Source organism: Typopeltis vanoorti, chromosome 12 (assembly GCF_054136105.1).
Source record: "Typopeltis vanoorti isolate ZY-2024b chromosome 12, IOZ_Tvanoo_1.0, whole genome shotgun sequence".
Taxonomy (NCBI): domain Eukaryota; kingdom Metazoa; phylum Arthropoda; class Arachnida; order Uropygi; family Thelyphonidae; genus Typopeltis; species Typopeltis vanoorti.
In genome coordinates this window covers 9,464,371-9,489,000 of record NC_143560.1, presented here as the reverse complement: position 1 = coordinate 9,489,000, position 24,630 = coordinate 9,464,371, and the positions used below count along the sequence as shown (strand labels likewise).

The 24,630-nt window shown below is 35.3% G+C and overlaps 1 protein-coding gene across 1 annotated transcript in view; it reads right to left on the bottom strand.

Moving 5' to 3' along the window:
• Positions 1–24,630, bottom strand: part of LOC150100574 (uncharacterized) — a 157,910-nt gene that overhangs the window by 110,520 nt on the left and 22,760 nt on the right. Inside the window, exon 3 of the mRNA XM_090401716.1 lies at positions 17,096–17,166. Within this exon, the coding sequence (XP_090257842.1) occupies positions 17,096–17,166 (71 nt within the window). The remainder of the gene's footprint in view (positions 1–17,095; positions 17,167–24,630) is intronic.

Here is a 24,630-nt window from a genome sequence, read left to right as displayed (position 1 = left end):
AAAAACTATATATAAAAATTGAAATAACAATAATCATAAATGAAACATTTCTTAAAATTATACCAGACAATAAATAAGAAATGGTATACAATCCAAGTAGAAAAACGAATGTAAAAGATGGGTATAAAACAGATGTAAATAAAAAGAAGTATAAAAAAGTATTAAAATTCATAAAATGTACATAAAAGCAGGTTTTAAATGCATATTTACAATAAGTTAAACTAATAAGTATATATTTTTAGAACTGCTTTTTCCAGTATAAAATCCCAAACAAAGATGTCAAATAGAAGCTATGTTTTTATTTTGACTGGTTTCATGAAATACTTAGTTTCACTTCATCAGAAAATAATATGAATAAACTTTTTAGTTTATTCATGGAAAAAAAGTTCTAAAAATGTCCTATCCCTACAGAACCATAAACAACAAGATAATAAGTATATAATTTATATGAGGTGTTAAACATTGATACTCCAAAAATTTAAAAACCAAGATAACAGTCAGTGAGTCTGATAAAATATGCCTGAGTGTATAAGGACGCAGACTGATTATTAAAGTGGCTAAAATAATGACTGTTCTCAGTGGTGAAACGAGGGCAGTAGATTAAAATATGAGTGATGGATAGTCTGTCATCACAAAATTCACATAGGCATCACCCCTTAGTACGAAGAAATGTGTATAACACGACTATGACCTATGCAGAGCCAAGCAACAATGTCCTCTGTTCAAACTCTGTGCAGACTAGACTGCCATAATTTAATTTCAGGCTTAATTTATTGCCAGCCTGGTTGGCCGAGTGGTTAGCGTATCTGCTCTCCAGCCAAAAGGCTGCAGGTTCGAATCCTGCCTTAGGCATGGATGTTTGTGATTGTGAAAATATTAGTGGTGGTGGTGGTCGGCAGTAGATGGCGTTGGTGTACATGATGAAAGTAGTTGCGGTTTGTTGTAGTTGGTGGATTGAGTGGTAGAGACGCAACGTTATGGAGTTGGTGCCCTCCCTAGATGAGTCTTTGGACTCCCTGCAGGTGTCATGTAATAATAATAATTTGATAAGAGCTTATTAGTCTCTCTCTCTCTGTTTCAAGATAACTGCCACTGAGATAGAAGTTCTTGTCTAATAATCTGCTGGTAATCTGTATGTACCGGTGTGTGTGAGGGGGGGGAGTGGATGTTTTAGAAATGAGTTGACCCTAGATGCAATAACTGTAGCCTCGTTTCCCTCCTGTCCTAACTTGGCTTGGAATCTGACAGAAGCATATATCAAAGTGCAACTGCTATAACTGAAAGAGACAGTGTTGGATTTGAGAGAGCACTGGACGTTTCGGCACTCTAGATTATTTATTACATGCAGAGAACTTTGTGAGTCTGAATATATTATTATTATTACATCACACCTCCAAGGAGTCCAAAGACTCATCGAGGGAGGGCATCTATTCTACAACTCCTCGTCTCACTACTTCACCATCTACCACCACTAGTACTTTCACAGACAATCACAAACATCCATGCCAAGGCGGGATTCGAACCGGCAGCCTTTTGGCTGGAGAGCAGATACACTGACCACTTGGCCAACAAGGCCGGCTTGTTATACAACTTGTTAGCAATACAATCTGATTTATTTTAGTGTAAGCTCTATTGCATACAGTTCAGTTGCATTGCACTCTAGTTGGATTTGTGCATATATAATGTTATCTGGAAAAATAGCAGAAGATCCCACCAAGTCCTCCAATTTCAAGACCTCTGTGTAGGCAGGCACAAAATCAGAGTATTCAGTTCTATGAGTTTCAAAAAGCTACTGGTAAATGACAAAAGGGGTGGACAATGGGTGACAAAGAATCACCTTGGAAAATTCCATGTTTAATGCTAATATCTCTGAATTATTCATGCTGGCATGTATGATTGACACAGTGTAAGTGCATTTGGTGGCACCTGTACTTTGTTGTCTACCACTATTTCTAAAACTTGCAGGAGAGTTTGATCCAAAAACCAAAGGGATTTATGGCAGTCTGTCAAGTGCTTTAGATTCTTCCACTGTGGCTGAAAGACAGTTAGCCACATGGGGATTGTCTGTCAAGGATTTTATTTTTTGTTGAGTATAACACAGACAGCTGTTGGCACTGAATTGATAAAGGTATTCATTTGCCTTGATGCTGACCAAGAATAGGTGACATGAGAAATGCTCCAGTTGCAATTCTGATGGCTTGACCATCAATTGGGTCTAGCCATCACAGTGTACTCTCTCTCTCTGGCATAGACTTGGGATGTGCAGCAAGTCATGATCTTATCACTGCCCTGTACAAACAAAGCAAAGAACATCTGTCAGCACTCCAGTGGGTAGAAGATAGGGTGTGGAGAACATTCATGTCTTTATAGCACTTGCTTGTAACTGACAAATGTGAGGGAAGAAACCAAGTTTTTTGTCAGATATCAGGCCCAAGAACCTTGCTTCTGGTGCAACTGGGATTAGTGATTGTCCTGGTCTAAGTTCTAGGCTTCAAGGATCAAGTCAATGGCAAAGGTGCACACAAACTATCTTCTACTATGAAAATCTAAACCCATTTGCAAGTACCCATTCTGAGAGATGGTTAATGGCTTGCTGTAGCTGTCTTTCTATGACCATCATATTACATGAATGACAGAAAATGGTAAACTGATCCACATATAGGATGTTACTGTTGGAGAAAGTTGTTCTGTTATCAATTTGACCTTGATTGCAAAAAACATGACACAAAATAGAACCTGGTGGGACTCCCTCCTCTTAATTGTAGGGGTGGGGAGAGGGCCGTTCCCATTCAGACTTGGAAGATTCAGTTAAATAAGAAGTTTTTTGATAAAAAGAGGGAGATTCCCCCTCTAAGACCAAATCAGTATTCCAAATCTCCAAGCAGTGTGAGAGGAATCTGAATGGTGGTATGTGAGAGGCACTGTCAAGGTCATGTTATGGCATGGAGCTGGCCATTCTCTGTATGGGCATTATGTCTAACAGTGTCTTCTCTCATTGCATGTTCTTACTGTATTTTTTTTAATCCAATTCCTAATCAAAACTGAACCTTCTTCCAAAACTAATTTCAATAAAAATGACAAATTAAACAAAATATAAAAACAAAATGTGATGCCAAAACAAAATTAGTTTTAACATGATTAGATATCCAATGTCATATTATATTGGTGGGATTATGCTAAAAGAAGCTGATCAGGCTGGAGATCTTGGATTGTTAGCAGATAGAAAGTTGAAGTTCATGGGCTATTGTTAAGTTGTAAATGAAGATATTTTATGTTTTAATACTTCATTCACATTTAACATAATCCACCATGTCATAAGCAAGATTTGTAAATATTATTTACAGGTTCTATTGTTGTTAGTCTCTTGCTTGTAATATATTATTCATATAAATGCTTTGAGTTTTGTTTGTTATTAATTAATTATTTAATCTTAGAATATGTAATAATAATGAAAAGACTCAATATAAACATGTCATTCATTTTATTTAGTTTATTCTGTAAAATTTATTATAAGAAACTGTATGTATGTAAATTTAAATGTATATTATATGAATTGTGATATATCTTTTATTTCTGTATGTAAGTGTGATTTTATGTAATTCTTCTGATTGGATTTGATTGGCTGCTGAAGGAGAAACAGAGTTTGTTTTAGTTAGCTCGTGCTGAGAACGTGAGCTACTGTGTATAAACAGAGAAGCCAGTGGATATAAGCTGAACTGGTTAGAACCGGATTTTGGCGAGAAGAAAGAACGTAGTTGGTTGGAAAACGAAAGTAAGTAGGGGAGAAGCCTATGGAGAGCAGAGAGATCGGTTGTGTGTAACAGAAGGGGGAGTTGATATATGCCGTAAATCGACTACGAAGGGACCAGGAATTAATAGGCATCGTGAATTACTTCTATGGGAGTTCTGATACTACAATATTTTCCAAGTGGTTTGTGTTTGTATATTTTACAAGTATAGTGCAGAACTGAAGTTAATACATAGAAGAAAATAAGGAATTAGTAGATAACTGAAACCTAGTGCATCAAGACTTGAATATTTCTGTGTCTATAATTCAGTTATTATAGTGGAAGATTTCTTTAGAATTGTGTAGCCATAAAGTAAGAGTCTACAAGAATTTCAAATGTGCCTTTGCGAATTCGATGTGTAGAAGCAGTAATCCGGTAAGAGTTGTCCTTTCTGTAACCTGTGAAGCTATAACTGTTAACTCCGTCGGATATATTTTAACCTTAGCTGTGGTGTTATGTCGATTAATGGTCGAATGTTAGATGTAAGTACTTTCCCCTCGAAATAATAAGTTTCATGTTGTTCTATTAAATGCTAGCTGACTGAGAAAGAATAAAGTGTGGTCTGTCATAAGATTAATTATTGTAACATCTGGAAGGTCGAACTTTTAAGAACTATTTTCAACTTGATTGACTGAACATAAAGAACTGATAAATGAATGTTTGATAATTTATGGATTGTAATTATTCTGAATACTTTAAACTGAGCTAATATATTTATGATATGATTCATCCAATTGGAATTCATCCAAGTAAAATATATCAGAGAGATACTAATGCTTTGTGAATTAACAATTGTTAACATTAGTCGTGATCCTCAAACCTAATTGAGAAGTTATTAATGTATGAATGTGAATTCTTATAATATTTTAATTGGATAGCCTTTTGCAGATAGTTATACTGAAATGTATATATTGTACTCTTCCACATTAAATGTTTTCTTTTGTTGAGTTAAACTTGGTGTTTGCCTGATTTTCTTTCATTGCACCGCTCATAAAATTATTCGGACCTTTGCGGAAGCCTTAAATACTAGTAATAACCTAGGCCTGAAGATAAAGTGATAATATAAGTTTAGTTGATGATTGATTCCTCTATATTATTTAGACTAATCTGAATATAGGGTGGTGCAGCATAATATAAATTTCTCTATATTCAGATGAGCATCAATCAACAACTAACCAAGTATTACGGAAATTAAAGAGGTAAAGATAAGAATAAATAACCAACATAAATGGAACAGTTAGCTAGGTAGGACGACACAACACTATGCAGCAAAGATTGCAAATACAACTCAAAAGATAACTGCAAGGAAACAAACTTTCACATGCAAAAATAAGGATGTCATTTTGCCTCTTTACAATGCCTTAATAAGACCTCACTTGGACTATTGTGCACAGGTCTGGTCTCCAGGTTTCTGTTGTGATTCTGATACAGAGGTAGAGAGAGAGAGACAGTGCAAAGGAGAGCGTTAAAAATATCAAGATTGCAGAATAGTGATTTTGTAGACTGTAGACACTAGCAAACAGGAGAAAGAGGGGTGACATAATTGAGACTTACGAATTTCTGAAAGAGTCATACAGGATTTCAGTTCATGGAATTTTTCATTTTATGAGGGTGTGGAAAGGACAAGAGGGCATCCTTGTAAGCTGAGAATGAATGCCACTAAAAAAAGGTGGGGGGGGGGGTAGATTTTTCTCTCACAGAATGGTGTGTAATCAGATTGAATTGTCATTGTATGTTGCATGCAAGCAGCGTAAATGAATTCAAGAACAAGTGTGATAACTGGTGCGTGTAGTATGTGTCCTCCCTCGATGAGTCCCTGATATCCTGGAGGTCTATCTTAAGAATAATAATCATAAATTTCTTACAAAAAAAAAAAAAAAAAAAAAAAAAAAAAAAAAAAACTTACATCCACTTTATCAATATCCATGGCATAACCATCAACATAAATGAGGTATATCATCACTTTCAGACCTAGACCAGCCCACCTATTCATGACAAAAACACTTTCACTGTCCAAATTATATGAGCGTGGTCTGAAAAGTTCTCGGCCTCAACCACATATGGCAACACTATCGCCAAGATTTCTTTTTTCTTAGTTGGTACATCTGTCATGAGCATCCGTGTGAAACTGCAAGTAATTCTATCAAGTAGTTTGTCTTATACAGCTGTATGAAGCGAAAGTGTTGTCTGTATCCCTTCAAATGGATAAAATTGAGCATCATGCAGTTATAAAATTCTTTGTAAAAAAGAAGGTTTAACGCCAAAAGAAATTCATTCAAAGTTCATAAAAGTTTATCAACACTCTTCTAATTCGTTTCTGACAATTAAGAAATGGGCTGCAAAGTTTAAACATGGCCGTACTAGCCTTGAAGATGATTCACATGAAGGATGTCCAAAAAGTGTAACAACGGCAGAAATCATTGATCAAGTGCATAATATGGTATTGGATGACCGGCGAGTCAAAGTGCGTGAAATTGCTGAGACAATAGGCATTTCAAAAGAATGTGTAGGATATATATATATTATACATTGCATGAAGAATTGCAACTGAAAAAGCTTTGCACAAGATGGGTGCCATGCTTGCTCACAGTAGATCAAAAACACATTCGCATGAAAATCTCTGAACAGTGCTTGGTGCATTTTAACAAGAATAAAACTGATTTTGTGCATCAATTTATTACTATGGATGAGACTTGGATTCACCATTACACACCAGAATCCAAACAGCAGTCAAAACAGTGGACGCCAAAGAAGACGAAGTCAGTTCTATCAGCAGGAAAGGTCACGGCATCAGTGTTTTGGGATGCTAAATGCATTTTATTAATTATCTTGAAAAGGGTAAAACAATAATCAAGGAATATTATTCAGATCTTTTAACCAGACTAGATGAAAAAATTCATGAGAAAACACCCAGTTTGCAGAAGAAGAAAATCATTTTTCGTCAGGACAATGCACCTGCCCACAAAGGTGTTTTGGCAATGGGAAAATTAAGGGATCTGCACTATGAATTGTTGGAACATCCACCCTATTCCCCAGATTTGGCTCTCTCTGACTTCTATCTCTTCCCAAAACTAAAACTCTTCCTTGTTGGTCAGCGTTTTTCTTCGAATCAAAATACCCCTCTATACAACTGCTCATTGCAGCCGTAGAGGAGTATTTTGCAGATCTTACTGAGAACCACTACAGGGAAGGGATAATGGCGATAGAGCATCGCTGGAATAAATGTATTAGTCTTAAGGGAGATTATGTTGAAAAATAAAAATAATTTTGGAATTATAAATTTATTTTTTCATTGTTGGGCCAAGAACTTTTCAGACCACCCTCGTACACACGATTCCTTTCACAAGGGTAGCATCTGAGCCTTTGTGAGACCAGACTTGTCAGAGAATACCAAATTTAGAATCGTCTGCACAGAGCCATCATAGATCGCTCCCTGAGGCAAACAATTACACATATCACCCCTGATGGATTATAAGACAAAAATATAAGAAAATCTCCAATTGCTATTTTGTTATTACAAGAGAAACATTAATGTAAAATGATTACATAATAATATTAATTAAATGTTTGCTCTACAGGGATATCGCACGATAAAATTGTTTATAAGCTATTCTATATTTAAATTATAATATATGTCCACCTCTATTGATATAGTTGATAGACCAACAAATCTTTCTTGGATCATTGCTGTTTACAAATAATTTTTTATCACTTTAAGCTTGGAAAAACTTCTTTCCACACTTGTTATGCTAACAATTCCTGTTAGTGTAGCAATGGCACCTACCACAATATGGCTGAACGAACGCCTTTATTAAACCGTGCTATGTGTAACATCATCCACATAAAGCAAAGAGCTGACATTAACATCTCCAATTTTGATATCATGTTTAATACCACTTTTCTTCATAATGTGATCCATATAGATAATGAATAACAAAGGGAATAATGTACATCCTTGTCTCACACCAGATTTAACATTAAACCATCTTCCTATACTTCCTTCAATTCTAACTGCTGAATTACAACTCAAATAAAGACTAAGTACTGCTTGATATAATGCCCCATTGACACCACATAACTAACGTATTGAATAGATTCTTTCTTGGCACCTTGTCATATGCCTTTTCCAAATCGACAAAACTTAATACAGATCTTTGTTATATTCCCATGCTTTCTCCACTGTTTGTTGTAAAGTGAAGATCTGATCCTGACAGCCTCTATTTGACCTGAAACCAGCTTGTTCTTCACCAAGCTTTTCTTCCACATTTCTTCTCAACCGTTTCTCAAGTATGCTTGCATAAATCTTACCAGATACACTCCTTAGGGAAATACCTCTGTAATTCTCACATTCAGTTTTATTTAACCTTTTTATATATGGGTACTATGAGAGCTTAACTCCAGTCATCAGGAATTCGTCGCTCTGTCCAGGCCTTCTGAACTATGCAGTGCAGACACTGTAAGACTTTTATACCAACATACTTCATCATTTCTGGTCAAATACCATCAACTCCTGCTGCCTTTCCACATTTCAAGCCTTTGATGGCTCTTTTTCTACTTCAAGTATGGATATGTATACCTGACTGTATGCCTGTTGAGTGTTTTTTACCACTGTGCTATCACTGCTTGTTTCATTTAGCAATTTCTCAAAGTAATTACTCCATACTTCAAGGATATCTTTTTCTCCTGTTTTCATTTCACCTTTATCATCTCTAATTCCTTTTACAGCACTCTTTCCTCCATTTCTAAGCTTCTTCAACAACCTCCAGAATATTTTGCCACCTTCTTGATATTTATTTTCTATGTTCTTGCCAAAGTCCTCCCATGACTTTTGTTTAGCTAGTTTTACACAGTGTTTAGCTTTCTTACATTTGTCTCTGTATTCTCTAAGAGCACAAGCTGACTTATTTGCCAGGAACTTTTGATATGTTTTCTTCTTTTCCTTCAATGCCTCTTGAACTTCCTGTGTCCACCATGGAGTTCTGATTTTTCTATCCTTGCACACAACCTCCCCACATGCCTCTCTGGCTGAATCAATCAGGGTTTTATTCAAGGCTTGCCACTGAATCTCCAAGGTTTGGTTCCTGTTCTCAAACTCTTTCATTTTTTCTTCAATAATCTTTGTTTATTTTTGTCTACAGTTCACATCTGAGAGTTGCTCAACTTTTATTTGCTTTAAAACTTTCTTACATGTTATTCTTCTTAATATGAAATTCAATTTTAATCTGCTCAAGACTAAACAGTGATGACTTTCAATTTCAAATCCTCTGTACACTCTGGTGTCCTGCACCAGGGAGAAAACATCACTATCAACAATAACATAGTCAATGAAACTTTTCTTATTCCTTGCCTCTTCTCTCCATGTGAATTTGTGCACATTTTTATGTTGGAACATGGTGTTAGTAATAACCAGTCCATGTACTGAGCAGAAATCCAACAGGTATTTGCCATTATTATTAGCTTTGTGCTTTTCTCCAAAATTTCTCAAAATATTTTTGTATGTGTGACAATCATTTCCTACTCTGCTATTTAGATACCCAACAAGGACCAACTTTTCCTATTTCATTGTGTCAGTTGCTTTCTCTAAAGCATCAGAAAATTCCTCCACTTCTACCTTAGTAGAACCTTCTATGGGACCATAGGCACAAATAAGTCTCATTGTCCAATTCCCCATTCTGATATTTTCCCACATCACTCTACTTGAGACTACCTGCCATTCAAGAAGATTAGCCTCGTATTTTGTGTTGAAGACTATGGCTACTCCTTCTTTTCCTTGATTGTCATTGCCTGAATTTAACATTTTGTATTTATTGCTCAGAAAGATCTCACCAGTTTTTGTCTTTTTTGTTTCAGTCACCTCTATTATGTCGATCTGGTACTTATCTAATTCCTCAGCTAGCTCCATTTCTTTGCCATTCAGGCTTCTTACGTTGATAGTACCGATCTTTAACTCTGGTGATATTGAGTTGGGGTGTGCTTTCAGATTTGTTCCGATAGCTGACTTTTAGCTGTTCGCCCTGGTTCCCTGGCAAAAACAACGGGGCCTTGTTTAACTGGGCAACGTCCCAGCCGTCATGAAATTTTGTCATGTTGTACCATCATTTTGTATATTGGTTTAAGCCAATAAGAATATAATTTGGTCGGCTAAATCCCAAATTGCCAGCCCATCCTCATTCCTTCAGTATCCAGGTAGATACCCAACAGGGTGCACCACGAGAAGGTGAGGATTGGACATTAGGTCAGAAGCCCTGGTCGGTTCTTCGCATTCCTCTAAAGGTTATTTGGAGGTCTCCTCTCAGTTATACAGCTTTGACCTTTAAGCATGGGACTGGAATACCATGCACTGTATACCCTGTCACATACAATTAACTGGAATAAAACTATGGTAACACGCAAAAGCTAAGAGACTGTTTCTGGATTCTGTTAAAATTTTGAACTGTTCCATAATACATTTTTGTTTAAATCAAACCCACTTAGAAAAAAAATTATAAAAGCGTGAGAACATCAGTGCTGCGTGTGGGCAAGAGGTTCAGGGGAAAAAAGGAATCTGTTGGCATTTCTTGAATAGCTGAAAGTTGCAGATTTTATGGAAGATGAAATGAAGTAACTACCACTATTCCAAAGAACAGCAGCATATGGAATGAAAGATGATAAGGAGAAGTTGACTCATTAGGTTTGAAACTAGACTGATCAATAGTTGCTCAAGTCCCAGCTTTAGATGAAAGTAAAGAGATGATGCTGGCCAATTCTGCAGAATAATGTCTGTGAAAATACCTAGGAAAAGAAAAGCATAAAGCAAAAAGAACATTTATGAGAAAGTTAGCTGGGTGAATCTGTGAGAGGAAGGTCGCTAGTTAATCAGATTGTCTTCTTTTAAATAGCATCAAGCATTTATAGGGATGTATTTAGCACTGCACCAAATATGAGCAGTATTATGTGTGAGCAGTACAAGTGCTTATACATTTTATAAGCAGTTGTACTGCTTATACAAGCGTATAAGCAGTATACAACATAATTGTATACTGCTTATTAGCAGTTGTACATGTTAGAGTGTTATTATCTCTTTGTACAGAGAGACTGTTTTTACACTGAGTATGTAGTAAATTTTACAACAGCTCAATCCAATTGGTGCAATGCTGAGTCTTTTGTGCTAGACCCAATCAAATGCTCTTTAAATGTCAAGAGCAACCACATGAGTTTCTCCAAAATCTTTTCTTGAATTGTGTTTAAAGGCAAGTGATGGTTAGAACCAGTGGAGACCTATGGAAATTTTAACAAAGGGCTTGCATCGTCGAGCAAAAAAAAAAGACCTAACTTAGCCCTTATAATACTTATATTGCGACTTTGTAGAGCTTCTGACAGATATGATAATTCCTGTAGGATATCAACCATTAATGCTAGATCTTTTAAAAATTCCAAATTGAGAAGTCGGTTTAAAAAGCTCTTATATTTATCATTCGATGCAAAATGCTTGCATAAAGCTGGGTAATTTCTCCACAAAGTAAGAGCCGTTCATAAACTGCAAACTGCCCATCGTGGTCCAAACACACAGCTGATCTTTAAAATTTCAATACCAAGGTCTTTGCAATCGTATTTAATTCTCGTTGATTTTTTGGTGATTGATGATATAAAGCATATAATTTATCCATAAATATTTCAAAATGATTTATTTCTTCGATGTTTTTTTATCAAATCGTCTAATGCTAAGTGTAAACGATGAGCACAATGCCAAATCTCAACGTTCGGAAATTTCTGTAGAAGTTTGATTGCCACACCTGATTTTTTTCCTAACATTACACCAGCTCCATCGGAACAAAATGCAATGAAATGATTTTTTATATAGTTATCAGAAAATCCATATGAATTTAAAGTAGCAATTATAGTAGCATGTATACATTCCACAGTGGCATTTTCTAGTTCTACAAGATTATTAAACAAGAACAAGGGGCTTGCAAATTTGAGAAAAATTTAACAAAGGGCTTGTGCAAGCCCCCCTCATAGCTCACCACTGGTTAGAACATTGTAGACTGAGTGGTGAAATCCGCACTGCTGTTCATTAATTAGCTAGTTACCATCCAAGTGGTAAAGAAGTTAGTTGATAATCTTCTGGCTGACTTTTTTTTTAATGAGCTGAATAAAGGCTTACTCCATGTCAAAAATCTTGCTGCATTGCTTTTGATTTCTGATAAAGCTACAGTAGGTATAAAATGATCTTTGTGGAACTCATTCCATGTGAGTCTCCCTTGTCTTTAGATTATATTTCAATTTCAATTGCATTATCAAGATGAGTGGAAGGGTGGAGAAGGTAAAAGTTGCAACGAATGGACTTGGCAAGGGATCAGAAAGTACAGCAGCCATTTGAACAGAGGCAAGTTTCCTGCCTTGGTCATTTTAAAATCACATTACGTATGATTTGTTGATAGTGGCTTTTTTTTTTTTTTTCCCCAGCTGCTGTGAGCAGCAGTGTAGGGCTGAATGTCCAGCTGTTTGGTCTTGAGCCACTTGAGATATGATGTTGAATTTACTTGTTTCCTGGACTGCCATGACACTTGAAGACCCAAGGCTTTGATAGTGGTCAGTGATTTTGAATGGAATGGGAGATGAAGGCCTTTGTTTCTTATATGAAGGCATAAGTAAAGCCATAGAAAGGAGGAGTAGAAGTCAGAGGTTATCCCATTTTGCACCCACCAATGTAATGTCAAACAACAGACTGAGAATGGATGGGTGAAGGGTGTTCCATATGGAATTAAGAAAAGACAAACTGAAATCTATAGCATTTGAAGGAGAACTGGTTAAGAAACAGTCACAAGTGTTAGTAGAATGCAGAGGAATCTAGTATTCTAGTGAGCAAATAAAATATTTGTATTATGTCAATGGTAACAGAAGACACTTCAATATTCCTACCAGCTTGATCCATGGAAGTGAACAAGAAAAGCCAGTTTGTGAACAATGAAGTCCCCAAGAAATATGACCTCTGTGTTTGGGATATTTGAACTGCAGAAAATCAAGCTTAGAGACAGGTAATAAAAGAGGTCAGAATTTGCAATGACAGAGACAGTAAATGAAATCAACAAAATGTTAAAAGAAAATTTTGAGTAAGAAGAGATCAAATAAGGGAAGGGGATAGGACAAGTTAAGTTTTAGCATTCTCTAATGAAATGACTAATCTAACAAACATACACATGTTTGTTAAGAAAACCCATGATCTTGCAATTTTCATAAAAAAGCATTAACAATAAAATGGTTCATACTGAAGAGCTAAGTCAATTTCATTCAACATGCCATTATCATAGGAGGCCACCTTCACAAAAATTCAGTTCAGGAAATCTCTATCCTGTTAGAGCTATCCCGATCAACAATAAGTGATGTTATTGTGAAGTGGAAAGGATAGAGTGAGTGGTGCAAAAAACTAAATTGCCATTCCTTGGTTGAAACACTCATTACTAAGTTCAAAATGCCTCTGCAAGCAAGCAGCATCACGATTATTCATCAGGAGCTGAAGAACATGAATTTTCCTAGCCATGAAGCGACACACAAGCTTAAACTCCGCAAGAGCAATGCCAAGCATCAGGTGGCATAAAGCTTGCTCTCAAGTAGCAGTCCAACAGATGAGTCTGGGTTTCGCAAATGCCAGCAAAATGTTACCTGTCTGCCTGAATGTGTTGTGCTAACTATAAAATTTGGTGGAGGAGGAGTCATTATCTGGAGCTATTTTTCATGATTCAGGCTGAGCTTCCTATCCAGTGACGGTTGTTTGTAACACTGCAGCCTGTAATGATATTCTAGACAATTCTATGCTTCCAACTTTATGGCAGCAGTTTGGTGAAGGCTCTTTATCAACATGACAATGCCTCTTGTCATAAAGTGTGGTTTGTGCAGGAATGGTTTGATGAGACAGGTTGAAGAAATTACACAATTTCTTCAACCTGTGTAATTGTGTAACAATTTCTAGAAGTGAAATTGTGTAACAATTTCACCTCTAGAAATTGTGTAATAGTATAGTTAGCAGGAGCATGATTTTTGGCTTGGACTAGATTGGGTGATTTTTTTTAATGAGTGAAGCCCTGTTATAAATCAAGTAGTTTCATTTAACACTTCTGAAACTAGTCAAGACCTTGATTAAGAGAACTGATTTTGTTCAACCAATATCTTATGTGGTAAACAAGCTTAATATTAATTTTAACATATCTCTCCAACTCCACAGACTCTCCAAAGCAATGTTACACAAATTTGATGTTTTTTCACAGAAAAAGGAGGTTCGGTGTTGTTCATGTAAAAAATATGTTGATAAGAGAGAAATAAAGATGGGTGCCCTACTTTTCATTCTTTCTAGGGTAAAAAAAAATTCTGGAATAGTTCAGCTGAACTAGTAACTGTTAACATTTTATGGAACTCTATATGTTTTTGTGGAAAACGATGGCCAGATATTATGTGACCTACCCTCTTACAGTTTGAATAAAATATTAACCAATAAAATGAAATGACTGTAAGGCACAAGTAAACTAGATGTTCTTAACCAAGTTACCTGGCAGCTACATAGATTGTCATCTTTAGAATCTCACTGGCCACACTAGGACCTATATTAAAAATGGTCTGGACTTTAAAGAGAAAATAAAAGATCTCATCATCATCATCAAATTCCTGCCATGTACCCTCAAGGGGTGTACAGGATATGACAGTACTACATGAAAAAATTACATCATTACTAACTTCCTATCTACAATTTTCCTCCAAATCAGTCTGTTACTTGTCAAGACTCCAACATTATCAGATCTTATATTTCTATCGTCTAAGGCACTTTGTACTGTATCAATCCACCTATATCTTGGTCTTCCTCTGGGTCGTTTTCCTGCCAACCTGGCAGAGAACACTTGTTTTGCTAATCTTTCCTCTCCCATTCTATTTAAGTGACCATACCACCTGAGATTAGCTCTGCTAATGCATTCCTCGATGCTGACAATGTCAAGTTCTTTCCTAATATCCTCATTTTTAATATGATATTGCCATTGATGCCATCTGTTCACGCCTCTAATCTTTCTCAGGACTCTCATATCTGCGGTCTCTAGTCTTTGGTCAAGTGTTTTACTTCTGACCCAGCTCTCAGATCCATAAGTTAAAATTGGTTTGAACACAGTCTTGTATACAGCTAATTTAGTGTTCCGACTAATTTCTTTCTTATTCCATATGAATTTATTCAGTTGACTTCCCACGATACCAGCTTTGCTGATTCTGTTGTCTATTTCTATATGTAGTTTACCATCTTCAGTAAAAATTGTGCCTAAGTAGCTGAAATGTTTTACTTGTTCCACAGGTTCTCCATTCACAACACAGTTGACATTTTCAATGATTCTGCCTATTTTCATTGTCTTTGTCTTTTTATTGCTGACCTTCATACCATATCTATTACAACAGCTATTCAATTTAGTCAGAGAATCTTGCAGACTTGTAGCGGATTTATTTAGAAGTATAACATCATCCGCTTAAAGCAAAGAGCTGACATTAACATCTCCAATTTTGATATCAGGTTTAATACCACATTCCTTCATAATGTGATCCATATAGATAATGAATAACAGAGGGGATAATGTACATCCTTGTCTCACACCAGATTTAACATTAAACCATCTTCCTGTACTTCCTTCAATTCTAACTGCTGACTCACAACTCAAATAAAGACTAAATAAAGCTAGATTCAGGCCAAATAGAGGCTGTCAGGATCAGATCTTCACTTTACCACAAATAGTCGAGAAAGCATGGGAGTATAACAGAGATCTGTATTTAAGTTTTGTCGATTTGGAAAAGGCATCTGACAATGTGCCAAGAGAGAAGCTATTCAATACGTTACAGTTATATGGTGTCAATGGGGCATTATATCAAGCAATACTTAGTCTTTATTTGAGTTGTAAGTCAGCAGTTAGAATTGAAGGAAGTACAGCAAGATGGTTTAATGTTAAATCTGGTGTGAGACAGGGATGTACATTATCCCCTCTGTTATTCATTATCTATATGGATCACATTATGAAGGAAAGTGGTATTAAACATGATATCAAAATTGGAGAGGTTAATGTCAGCTCTTTGCTTTATGCAGATGATGTTATACTTCTAAATAAATCCGCTAAAATCTACAAGATTCTCTGACTAAATTGAATAACTGTTGTAATAGATATGGTATGAATGTCAGCAATAAAAAGACAAAGACAATGAAAATAAGCAGAATCGTTGAAAATGTTAACTGTGTTGTGAACGGAGAACCTGTGGAACAAGTAAAACATTTCATCTACTTAGGGACGATTTTTAGCGAAGATGGTAAATTAAATACAGAAATAGACAACAGAATCAACAAAGCTGGTATGATAGGAAGTCAATTGAATAAATGCATATGGAATAAGAGAAATTAGTCGGAACACTAAATTAGTTGTATACAAGACAGTGTTCAAACCAGTTTTAACTTATGGATCTGAGAGCTGGGTCAGAACTAAAACACTTGACCAAAGACTAGAGACCGCAGATATGAGTGTCCTGAGAAAGATTATAGGCGTGAACAGATGGCATCAATGGCAATGTCATATTAAAAACAAGGATATTAAGAAAGAACTTGACATTGTCAACATCCAGGAATGCGTTAACAGAGCTAATCTCAGGTGGTATGGTCACTTAAACAGAATCGGCAAAGAAAGATTAGCAAAACAAGTGTTCTCTGCCAGGTTGGCAGGAAAACGACCCAGAGGAAGACCAAGATATAGGTGGATTGATACGGTACAAAGTGCCTTAGACGATAGAAATATAAGATCGGATAATGTTGGAGTCTTGACAAGTAACAGACTGATTTGGAGGAAAATTGTAGATAAGAAGTTAGTAATGATGTAAATTTTTCATGTAGTACTATAATATCCTGTACACCTTGATGGTACATGGCAGGAATTTGATGATGACAAGACTGAGTTATTCGGAGGGTTTTAGGAAAAGATGCTAGCCTCAAATGAGGACCACCTTTCGAACAGACTAATAATATCCAATAAGAACTTAATGGAATTGGCATTCAGTAGTATGAAGCAGCAGTGTACCCTCAGAACAGATATATCTCAAATAGGTAGATACCCAATCTGGTCAGACCTCCATGACTATTGGCTGGTTGATGAAATTGTAATTATATACAGATGTATGTAATACTTTTGTGCATTACATACATCCATAAATTACCTTGGCTGAATAGATAGAATGCAGGGTATCTGAAGTATGTTTGAAACACATTACTTGAAATATATTTTTGAGTACATAATGAATGAACAGTACTTTACTGTTTTACTCACTATATCAATATCAACACCACTTGGTTTTCTTTTTGTATCAAACTTTTTGTCCAATTCAATAAAGTATGAGTCTGAAAAAGAGTAACATTTAATTATATTAAATTGTGAAATTAATTCACTGATAATTTATTTTATAAATTGCAAAATTAAATTACGTTAATTCTGATAATAGAATTTTTCTATATTTTTTAAATGTATCATCATTTTTACTTATTTTTTTTTCCTGCTATTTATTGCCAAACTGTATCTTGACTTATACACTACTTAAATTTTTGAAGTCAATCCAAACTTACATATGCAAGATCATGTTTAATGAAATCCCAAAATGCTTAAAAGTTAATATTTTTTCAAAAAAAATGGTACACTCTGTATACAATGCTCAGTAACCTCTTTGCACTATATTCATCTTCTTTTAGGTACTAGGTCAAATGGGTACTCTGTCAAGCAACTTGGCATTTTATAAACTTTATTTCAATAAGTTAATTATACTTATTGATATGGAAAGATACAGATATATCTCCATTCTAAACTGTAATGAATGAAAATTTTAAAAGTTAAAACTATATTAGGCTGATGATATATATCAGTGGATTGTGTAAAATGATATAATATTTTGATGGAGGAGCAGAAATGCTGCAACATTCTGTTCTGGAGATAACTGTTGTTTAATTTATATATTAACACCCAAACCAGCCATGACATCTATAGACGTCCAGCTAAATCTGGATACGATTCTGTAACATCCGTTGAATAATATGGATAAGAAGTGCAATTTGGTCTCTCTATTTCATCCACCTCGGGCAGTAGGGAGGTTAACAATATAGTCTAAGGTTTAATGGGAAATATTCAGTTTGCAGATGATACAAAATTAGAAAACAGAAAATGCTGATGACATATCACTTCAGCAATATTTGAATATGCTGATTCACTAAATAGATGAGGAATAACAGTTTAATACTATTAAACTGTAAAGCTGTCCATTTTGACCAGAAGAAATTAGATGAAATCTACTACAACTGTGAAGCAGTGGTCTAGAATGTTGAGGAAGCAAGGGATAGAGGAGTTATGGTGGATAATGGCTGAAGCTTAGAGGTACAGAAAGATAATGAGTCAGAATGGAAATCTGATTGTGCCACTGTATATAAGCATTAATCATGTTGCATCTAGACTGCAGTATACAGATCTGGTTCAAATATCTGGCAGATAAAGAAAAAAGAATAGGAGGAGAGGATATATGACCAAGACAAGCTTATCAGATAGATGTAATGAGAACTATTGCAAAGTCAGTGGGTGATGAAAAAACAACAAAAAAAAAGTTATCTCTAGGTAGTTTAAAGATATTACAAGTAAGGCAGTATGAAGTAAATTGTTTAGCTTAAGAATAGTAGGTGAGTAGAATGCATCCAGAGAGGTAGAAAGTGTGCTTAATGTTGAAGTATGATAATCACCACTATGTGGAGCAGAAAAACCAGAGATCAGTCTCGTGACTCCACAGAAGCCCAGGAATACCACTATTAATAATAATAATAATAATAAAATTAAATTAAATTCATTTAAAGAAGTGAATAATTGGAATTAGTATTCAAGCTTCATTTCTCTTTTCAGTGGTGTGGATGCCAACCTCATTTTACTGACACCCAAAAAATAAAACATTGTTCTTGATTGCTTCATATTTATTACAATAATATTAATTAACCAATGATAGGTTAATCACAACTCTACTCAACACTGTTTTGGTGTTAGTAATTAGTTCAAATATCTTTTGTGAAGATGTGAAAGCTGTTCAAACCGAGCTTTCCATGTTCACCTTGTGACAAGGACCAACAATCCAAAACATATAAAGGGAGAGCTCAATGCTTGAAATCTAACAAGCATAGGATGTCAAGATTTCTGAATTGACGTTTTCATATTACATACAAACTACATTTTCTTTTTATTTACATTAGAATTGCTATGCAAAAGTAAATAGCACAGCAAAACACAGCAAAAAAAAATAGAAAATGTTTATGATATTTCATTCATGATATTCATCATGAATGAAATATCATAAATGATTAAAAGAAAGCCTTCTAAACATCCAGCATTATATTAGTAGCAAAAAATGTGTATGAAACTTTTACAATTTCAAATTCAATTTTTTTCCAACATTCATAAACTAATTTTGAATAATTATCGATATATTTATTACTCTTTCTTTTAATTTTCATTGCTAAGTTAAACCCCACAGAAAAAAAATACAATGGATTTAAAAACAACTATGCTCCAGGATGAAGAGATGAGGAATACTGGATAGGGGTGAGACATGGAGCTAAGTTTACGGACACATTGCAGCATTAGCTGTGAGATGTACTCAGTTGATTATTATTACTATGCTGCAACTGGGATATAATGAAACAGAGGAAGGGGGGAGGAGCAGAGGCAGGTGACTGTGTCAGGACAGGCTGAAGAAATGTGTTTTGCAAAGAATGATAGATAGGAGGTAGAAAGGTGGTATGACAAACATATCAGGTGGTTGTGAGAGAAGCCTATCAGTTAAATATAAGGAATATTGCAACAGATATTGATTAACAGGTAGTAAGAGGCATGAGAGATCATCCCTGATGGAAACTGCATAAAAGTTCCATGGGGATTGAATGAAAAGCAAATTTTTTGAGAAGGTGGGTGAATTGCAATGCCAAAATTGCTGGTGAGGTGTATGGATGCTGACTATGTTACAAGTAAAGTAGGGCAGATCTTATCAGTCTGTAGGTAAGATCCCCACCCTCCAGCTATGTTTTGTGACTTCATAGAGATCTGAAATAATACTAAGATGCAGGTCAATCGCACTTGCTGAGTTTAGAGTGATCTGGGGGATCACCTAAGTTTTTGGAGATTTCCCTTCACTTATACAGAGTGATTCAAAAAGATGGACTCAATTTTGTAAGTCTATATATCAAACATAGAACTAGTGACAAATATGATGTTAAGTATATTTGATTATACTCGCAATAAAGTTTATAGATGTTCAATGAATCCCCCCCTCTGGCCGCACGGATAACATCAAGATGTTAGCTGAATTCATCCCATACCCGAAGAAAGATGGCTTGCGTCACTGAGTTCACCGTAGTTGTGATATGGTTTTTTAGGTCAACCAAAGTTGTTGGTAGAGGTCGTTGGAGGTTTAATGTTGAAATGATGACAAAACACGCGTGGCACCACAGTTGCTGACTCGGTTTTAATGAGCTCACGAACACAAAAAATTTTGTGCTGCATAGTAGCCATTTTGCTCACAACTGACGCTGCTGTATGGCTGCGCTCTAGTAGTATTTCAAACTTCATCCTCTTCCAAATGTTATGTAGATCATCACATACGGGAAATATAGTCGTATGAAATTGAGTCCACCTTGATCACCCTGTACAGTGAAACTGGTCTAGGTAATGTTCCTTTCCATAATGTATAGCATTATACATATCTGCAAGGATATGTGCGATACTAAGGCATCTGGTGTGAAGTCATCAGCCTCTACATAAGAGTAGCCCAGTCGTAAAGTTACTTCACGTGCAAACTTTGTTTGCTTACACTTGGATAAAGGATGAAACCAAGAATATAAATTCTCGGCATCATTAATTTATATATAATCAGGCGAAAAATTTTTTCAACATCTATCTCTTCTTTCAAATTATTGGTAATTTGTGAGGTCTCCAATAATGTCAGATCATACATTTCAGCCATCAAAGACACTACTTACACAACAATCCACCTAGATATGTTTTCCTTTGTGTATATGAAAAAAATATGACCAACACTCAATGAATTGCTTAACACAAAACATAAAATATCCCCACAAGACTTCATCACCACCAATTTCGCTCAAGACACAGTAATGTAATATTGTAAACAACATTACATTACTCAAGACAGATATCACTCTCATCACACCCAATATCAAACTAACCTGCCACAGTCAGCAGCAAACTATACTCTTTTCATTCCGTCTCCAAACCTGAACTGAAAGATGATCTCTCCCAAATAAACCCTAAATCCAGCCCAGGAATACATCAGGCTAACATTTTTATAATGCCTTCCGACCAACTACATATGGCACTTTTGAAATTGATCAATGCAATATTCGATAACAGTTATTATCCTCAGCAAATTAAAAACAGCAGTATTTACTCTCTACAAGCTGGGTAAAAAAATTACAAACAAAACGACAATATCATTGCCAATTTATCTATATTCTCAAAAACACTAGAAAAAAATAGTACATACTCAACCACAAAATTACTTACAAAAATACAATATAATCTCACAAAAGCACGATATTACAGACACCATACACAAAGGATTAAAACAAATTCACCATACTCATACTGTTAAATCTAAAAAAAAGCATTTGACACACTCAACCACCAAATATTACTGGACAAATTACACTCCAACAGAACTTGCAGAAAACTACATTAGTGGTTCAGGAATTATAGTTGGAGCCTATTTTTGTTACCGGTAACAAAAATAGGCTCCAACTATAGTACATGTATGCAAAACTGAACATGGAGGCTCAACATGAAGCTGAACATGGAGGCTCCTGTTGAGCTATGGAGGCTCAACAGGAGAGTAAAGATTAGTGAAATAGGTGTTTGATGCCAAGATGGCAGGAAAAAGATCCAGAGGAAGACCAAGGTCTACGTGGAGTGATCAGTGAGAAGTGCTTTAGAACAGCGCTTCCCAAACTGGGGGCTGTGAAATAATGAAAACAAATTTAAAATGTTTTAAGACTTATAGATTTTTTTTATCTTAAAAGAAAGGTATTTAATTTTTATTATTTTTTATATTTTAATGGAAAAAAAATCAGACATTGGTGCGGGTTCACAAATGTTGCTTCCTGCGTATTTCGGCGCTTAATGAATATTACTAAATATATGCTTATTCATATAAGTTTCATTTCAAAGCAGATCTCTAAGAATTGCAGTTTCAAATATTTCACCTGATATTGACTTTTTGTGTAGCAGTATTGAAACACATCCATCACATTAAATTGTTATTAAACTTCTTTTTTGTTTTTAATTCTTTATTACTAATCGTTTTATGTTTCATGTGCATGTACTGCAAATGTACAATAACAATATATCTATCTATATAAAAATATAAGATAATGTGCCATGTCAAATGTGTATGAAAGATGCTAAAAATGTAGTTTTTGTAATATTTGCTGCGCATGTTTTGTATTGAATATAAATACAATAAATATTATAATAATATATGTCTATATTACGATCTTTTTTCGAGGGAGCTGTGAAATATTTTAATTTCACAGCTCCCTCGCAAAGGGGCCCTGACATCCAGAAGTTTGGGAAGCACTGCTTTAGAAGAACAAAATGTTAGATTTGTCAATATTTCAGTGCTGACAATGTAAAGTTAATCATGTAGTGCTGTGAATAATAGCCTGAACACCCCTTGAGAGTACATATCAGGTAATTGATAATGATGACAATAGCTTTAGTGAACAGATGGAATAAAAGTATTAGATGTACAAGAAATAACTGAATTAATAAATGATCATTTTAGTAAAGCATACATTTCAGGTAGTCTCCATCAAGTCTCTAGGAGAAAAGATAAAGACAGATGCATAAGGGTAATCACATGTACTGCAAGAGCATGGCTCCAACATGGCATTGGGATTCATACTAGTGCTTCACAACATTAAAAAACAGCATCTTCAGAGAACAAATAATAACTGTGACAAGCACAAAGCACTCAAACTAAAGCATTGGAAACATTTCGAATTTAACTGAAACAAAAGTAATGTCCTAACACATGGTGCCTTCTCTAGAGAAGATAGCTTTTAAAATGAGAAGGCACCTTGTTAGGACATTAGTTTTGTTTCAGTTACATTCAAAATGTTTCTAATGCTTTAGTTCAGAGCCTTGTGCTTGTTACATTATTATTTGTTCTCTGAAAATGATGATTAGAAAACCAGTGAAATATTAATAAGTTTCAATAAATGAATTTAATTTTTTTGTCTGTCTTGATCATCATCAAATTCCTGACATGTACACTGAAGGGGGTGTAGAGAATATGATAGTACTACATGAAAAATTTACATCATTACTAACTTCCTATCGACAATTTCCCTCAAAATCAATCTGTTGCCTGTCAAGACTACAACATTATCAGATCTTATATTTCTATTGTCTAAGGCACTTTGTACTGTATCAATCCACATATATCATGGTCTTCCTCTGGGTCATTTTCCTGGCAAAGAAAACTTGTTTTGTATCTTTCCTCTCCCATTCTGTTTAAGTGACCATACCACCTGAGATTAGCTCTGCTTACACATTCTTTGATGCAATGTCAAGTTCTTTGCTGATATCCTTGTTTTTAATATGATATTGCCATTGATGACATCTGTTCAAGGGCCTAATCTTTCTCAGGACTCTCATATCTGTGGTCAAGTGTTTTACTTCTAACCCAGCTCTCAGATCCATAAGTTAAAATTGGTTTGAATACTGTCTTGGATACAGCTAATTTAGTGTTTCAGTAAGGAAATACCATGAGTAGACATATTATTTACTATTATATGCTTACTAAATAACTCAAGGAAATTACAACATACAATAGAATATACATTGAATTAAACTTCAATATATTTCCAATATTTCGGAAAAAAATTACAAAAATCCTAAAAAAACATGACTTGACCTTTTGTTACAGATCATATAAAAAATTGGCATCCCTTATCTGCTCCACTAAAGACCAAACACTCCCCCTAGACCTACCTGGTGTATACCAGGTCCCTTGCAGCTGTAAGTTGTCCTACTTTGGCCAAACAGGCAGGACAGCGAATATCAGAATTTCAGAACACAAGGACAACATCTGGTTTCACCAGTACAGCCATTCTGGTCTTGCAGACCATGCTCTGGATACACGCCACAGAATACGGTGGAAGAAAGCCACAATATACCGTAGCAAGTTTAAATTTGAAAGACTATTCATGGAATCAGCCTCAGCCCTAAGAAGCATGCCAAACCTGAACAAATTTGGTTGCATGAGCCTGCCCCAAATTTGGGAGGCTTACATCAGGAGACCTTCAGCCTAACGGCCAAGAATACCTACATTAGCTCGCTACGGGACACCATCAGGACTTTTAGGAAACCATAGCTTCCTCACTTTGTTTCTCATTTACTGTTGCGTGCATGTGTCTTTATTGTAATTTCCTTTGAAGATGGCAACGTGACGTTGCCGAAATATTGGAAATATATTAAAGTTTAATTTAATGTATATTCTATTGTACGTTGTAATTTCCTTAAGTTATTTAGTAAGCATGTACAACCAACATCTAAGTCATTCTACGAGAATTACTTACTATTATAATAACGGAATGAAGTCGTGTAAAATATTCTTTATTAGTAGAATTTTCGCCTGAGTATCACAGGCATCATCAATACAAGTACAAAGGCTAATTAAATAATAACTGATATATTCACAAAGCGAAACCTAAGTAGCTAAGGTTAAATTTCCTAAATTTATTTCAACAAAAAAATATATATATATT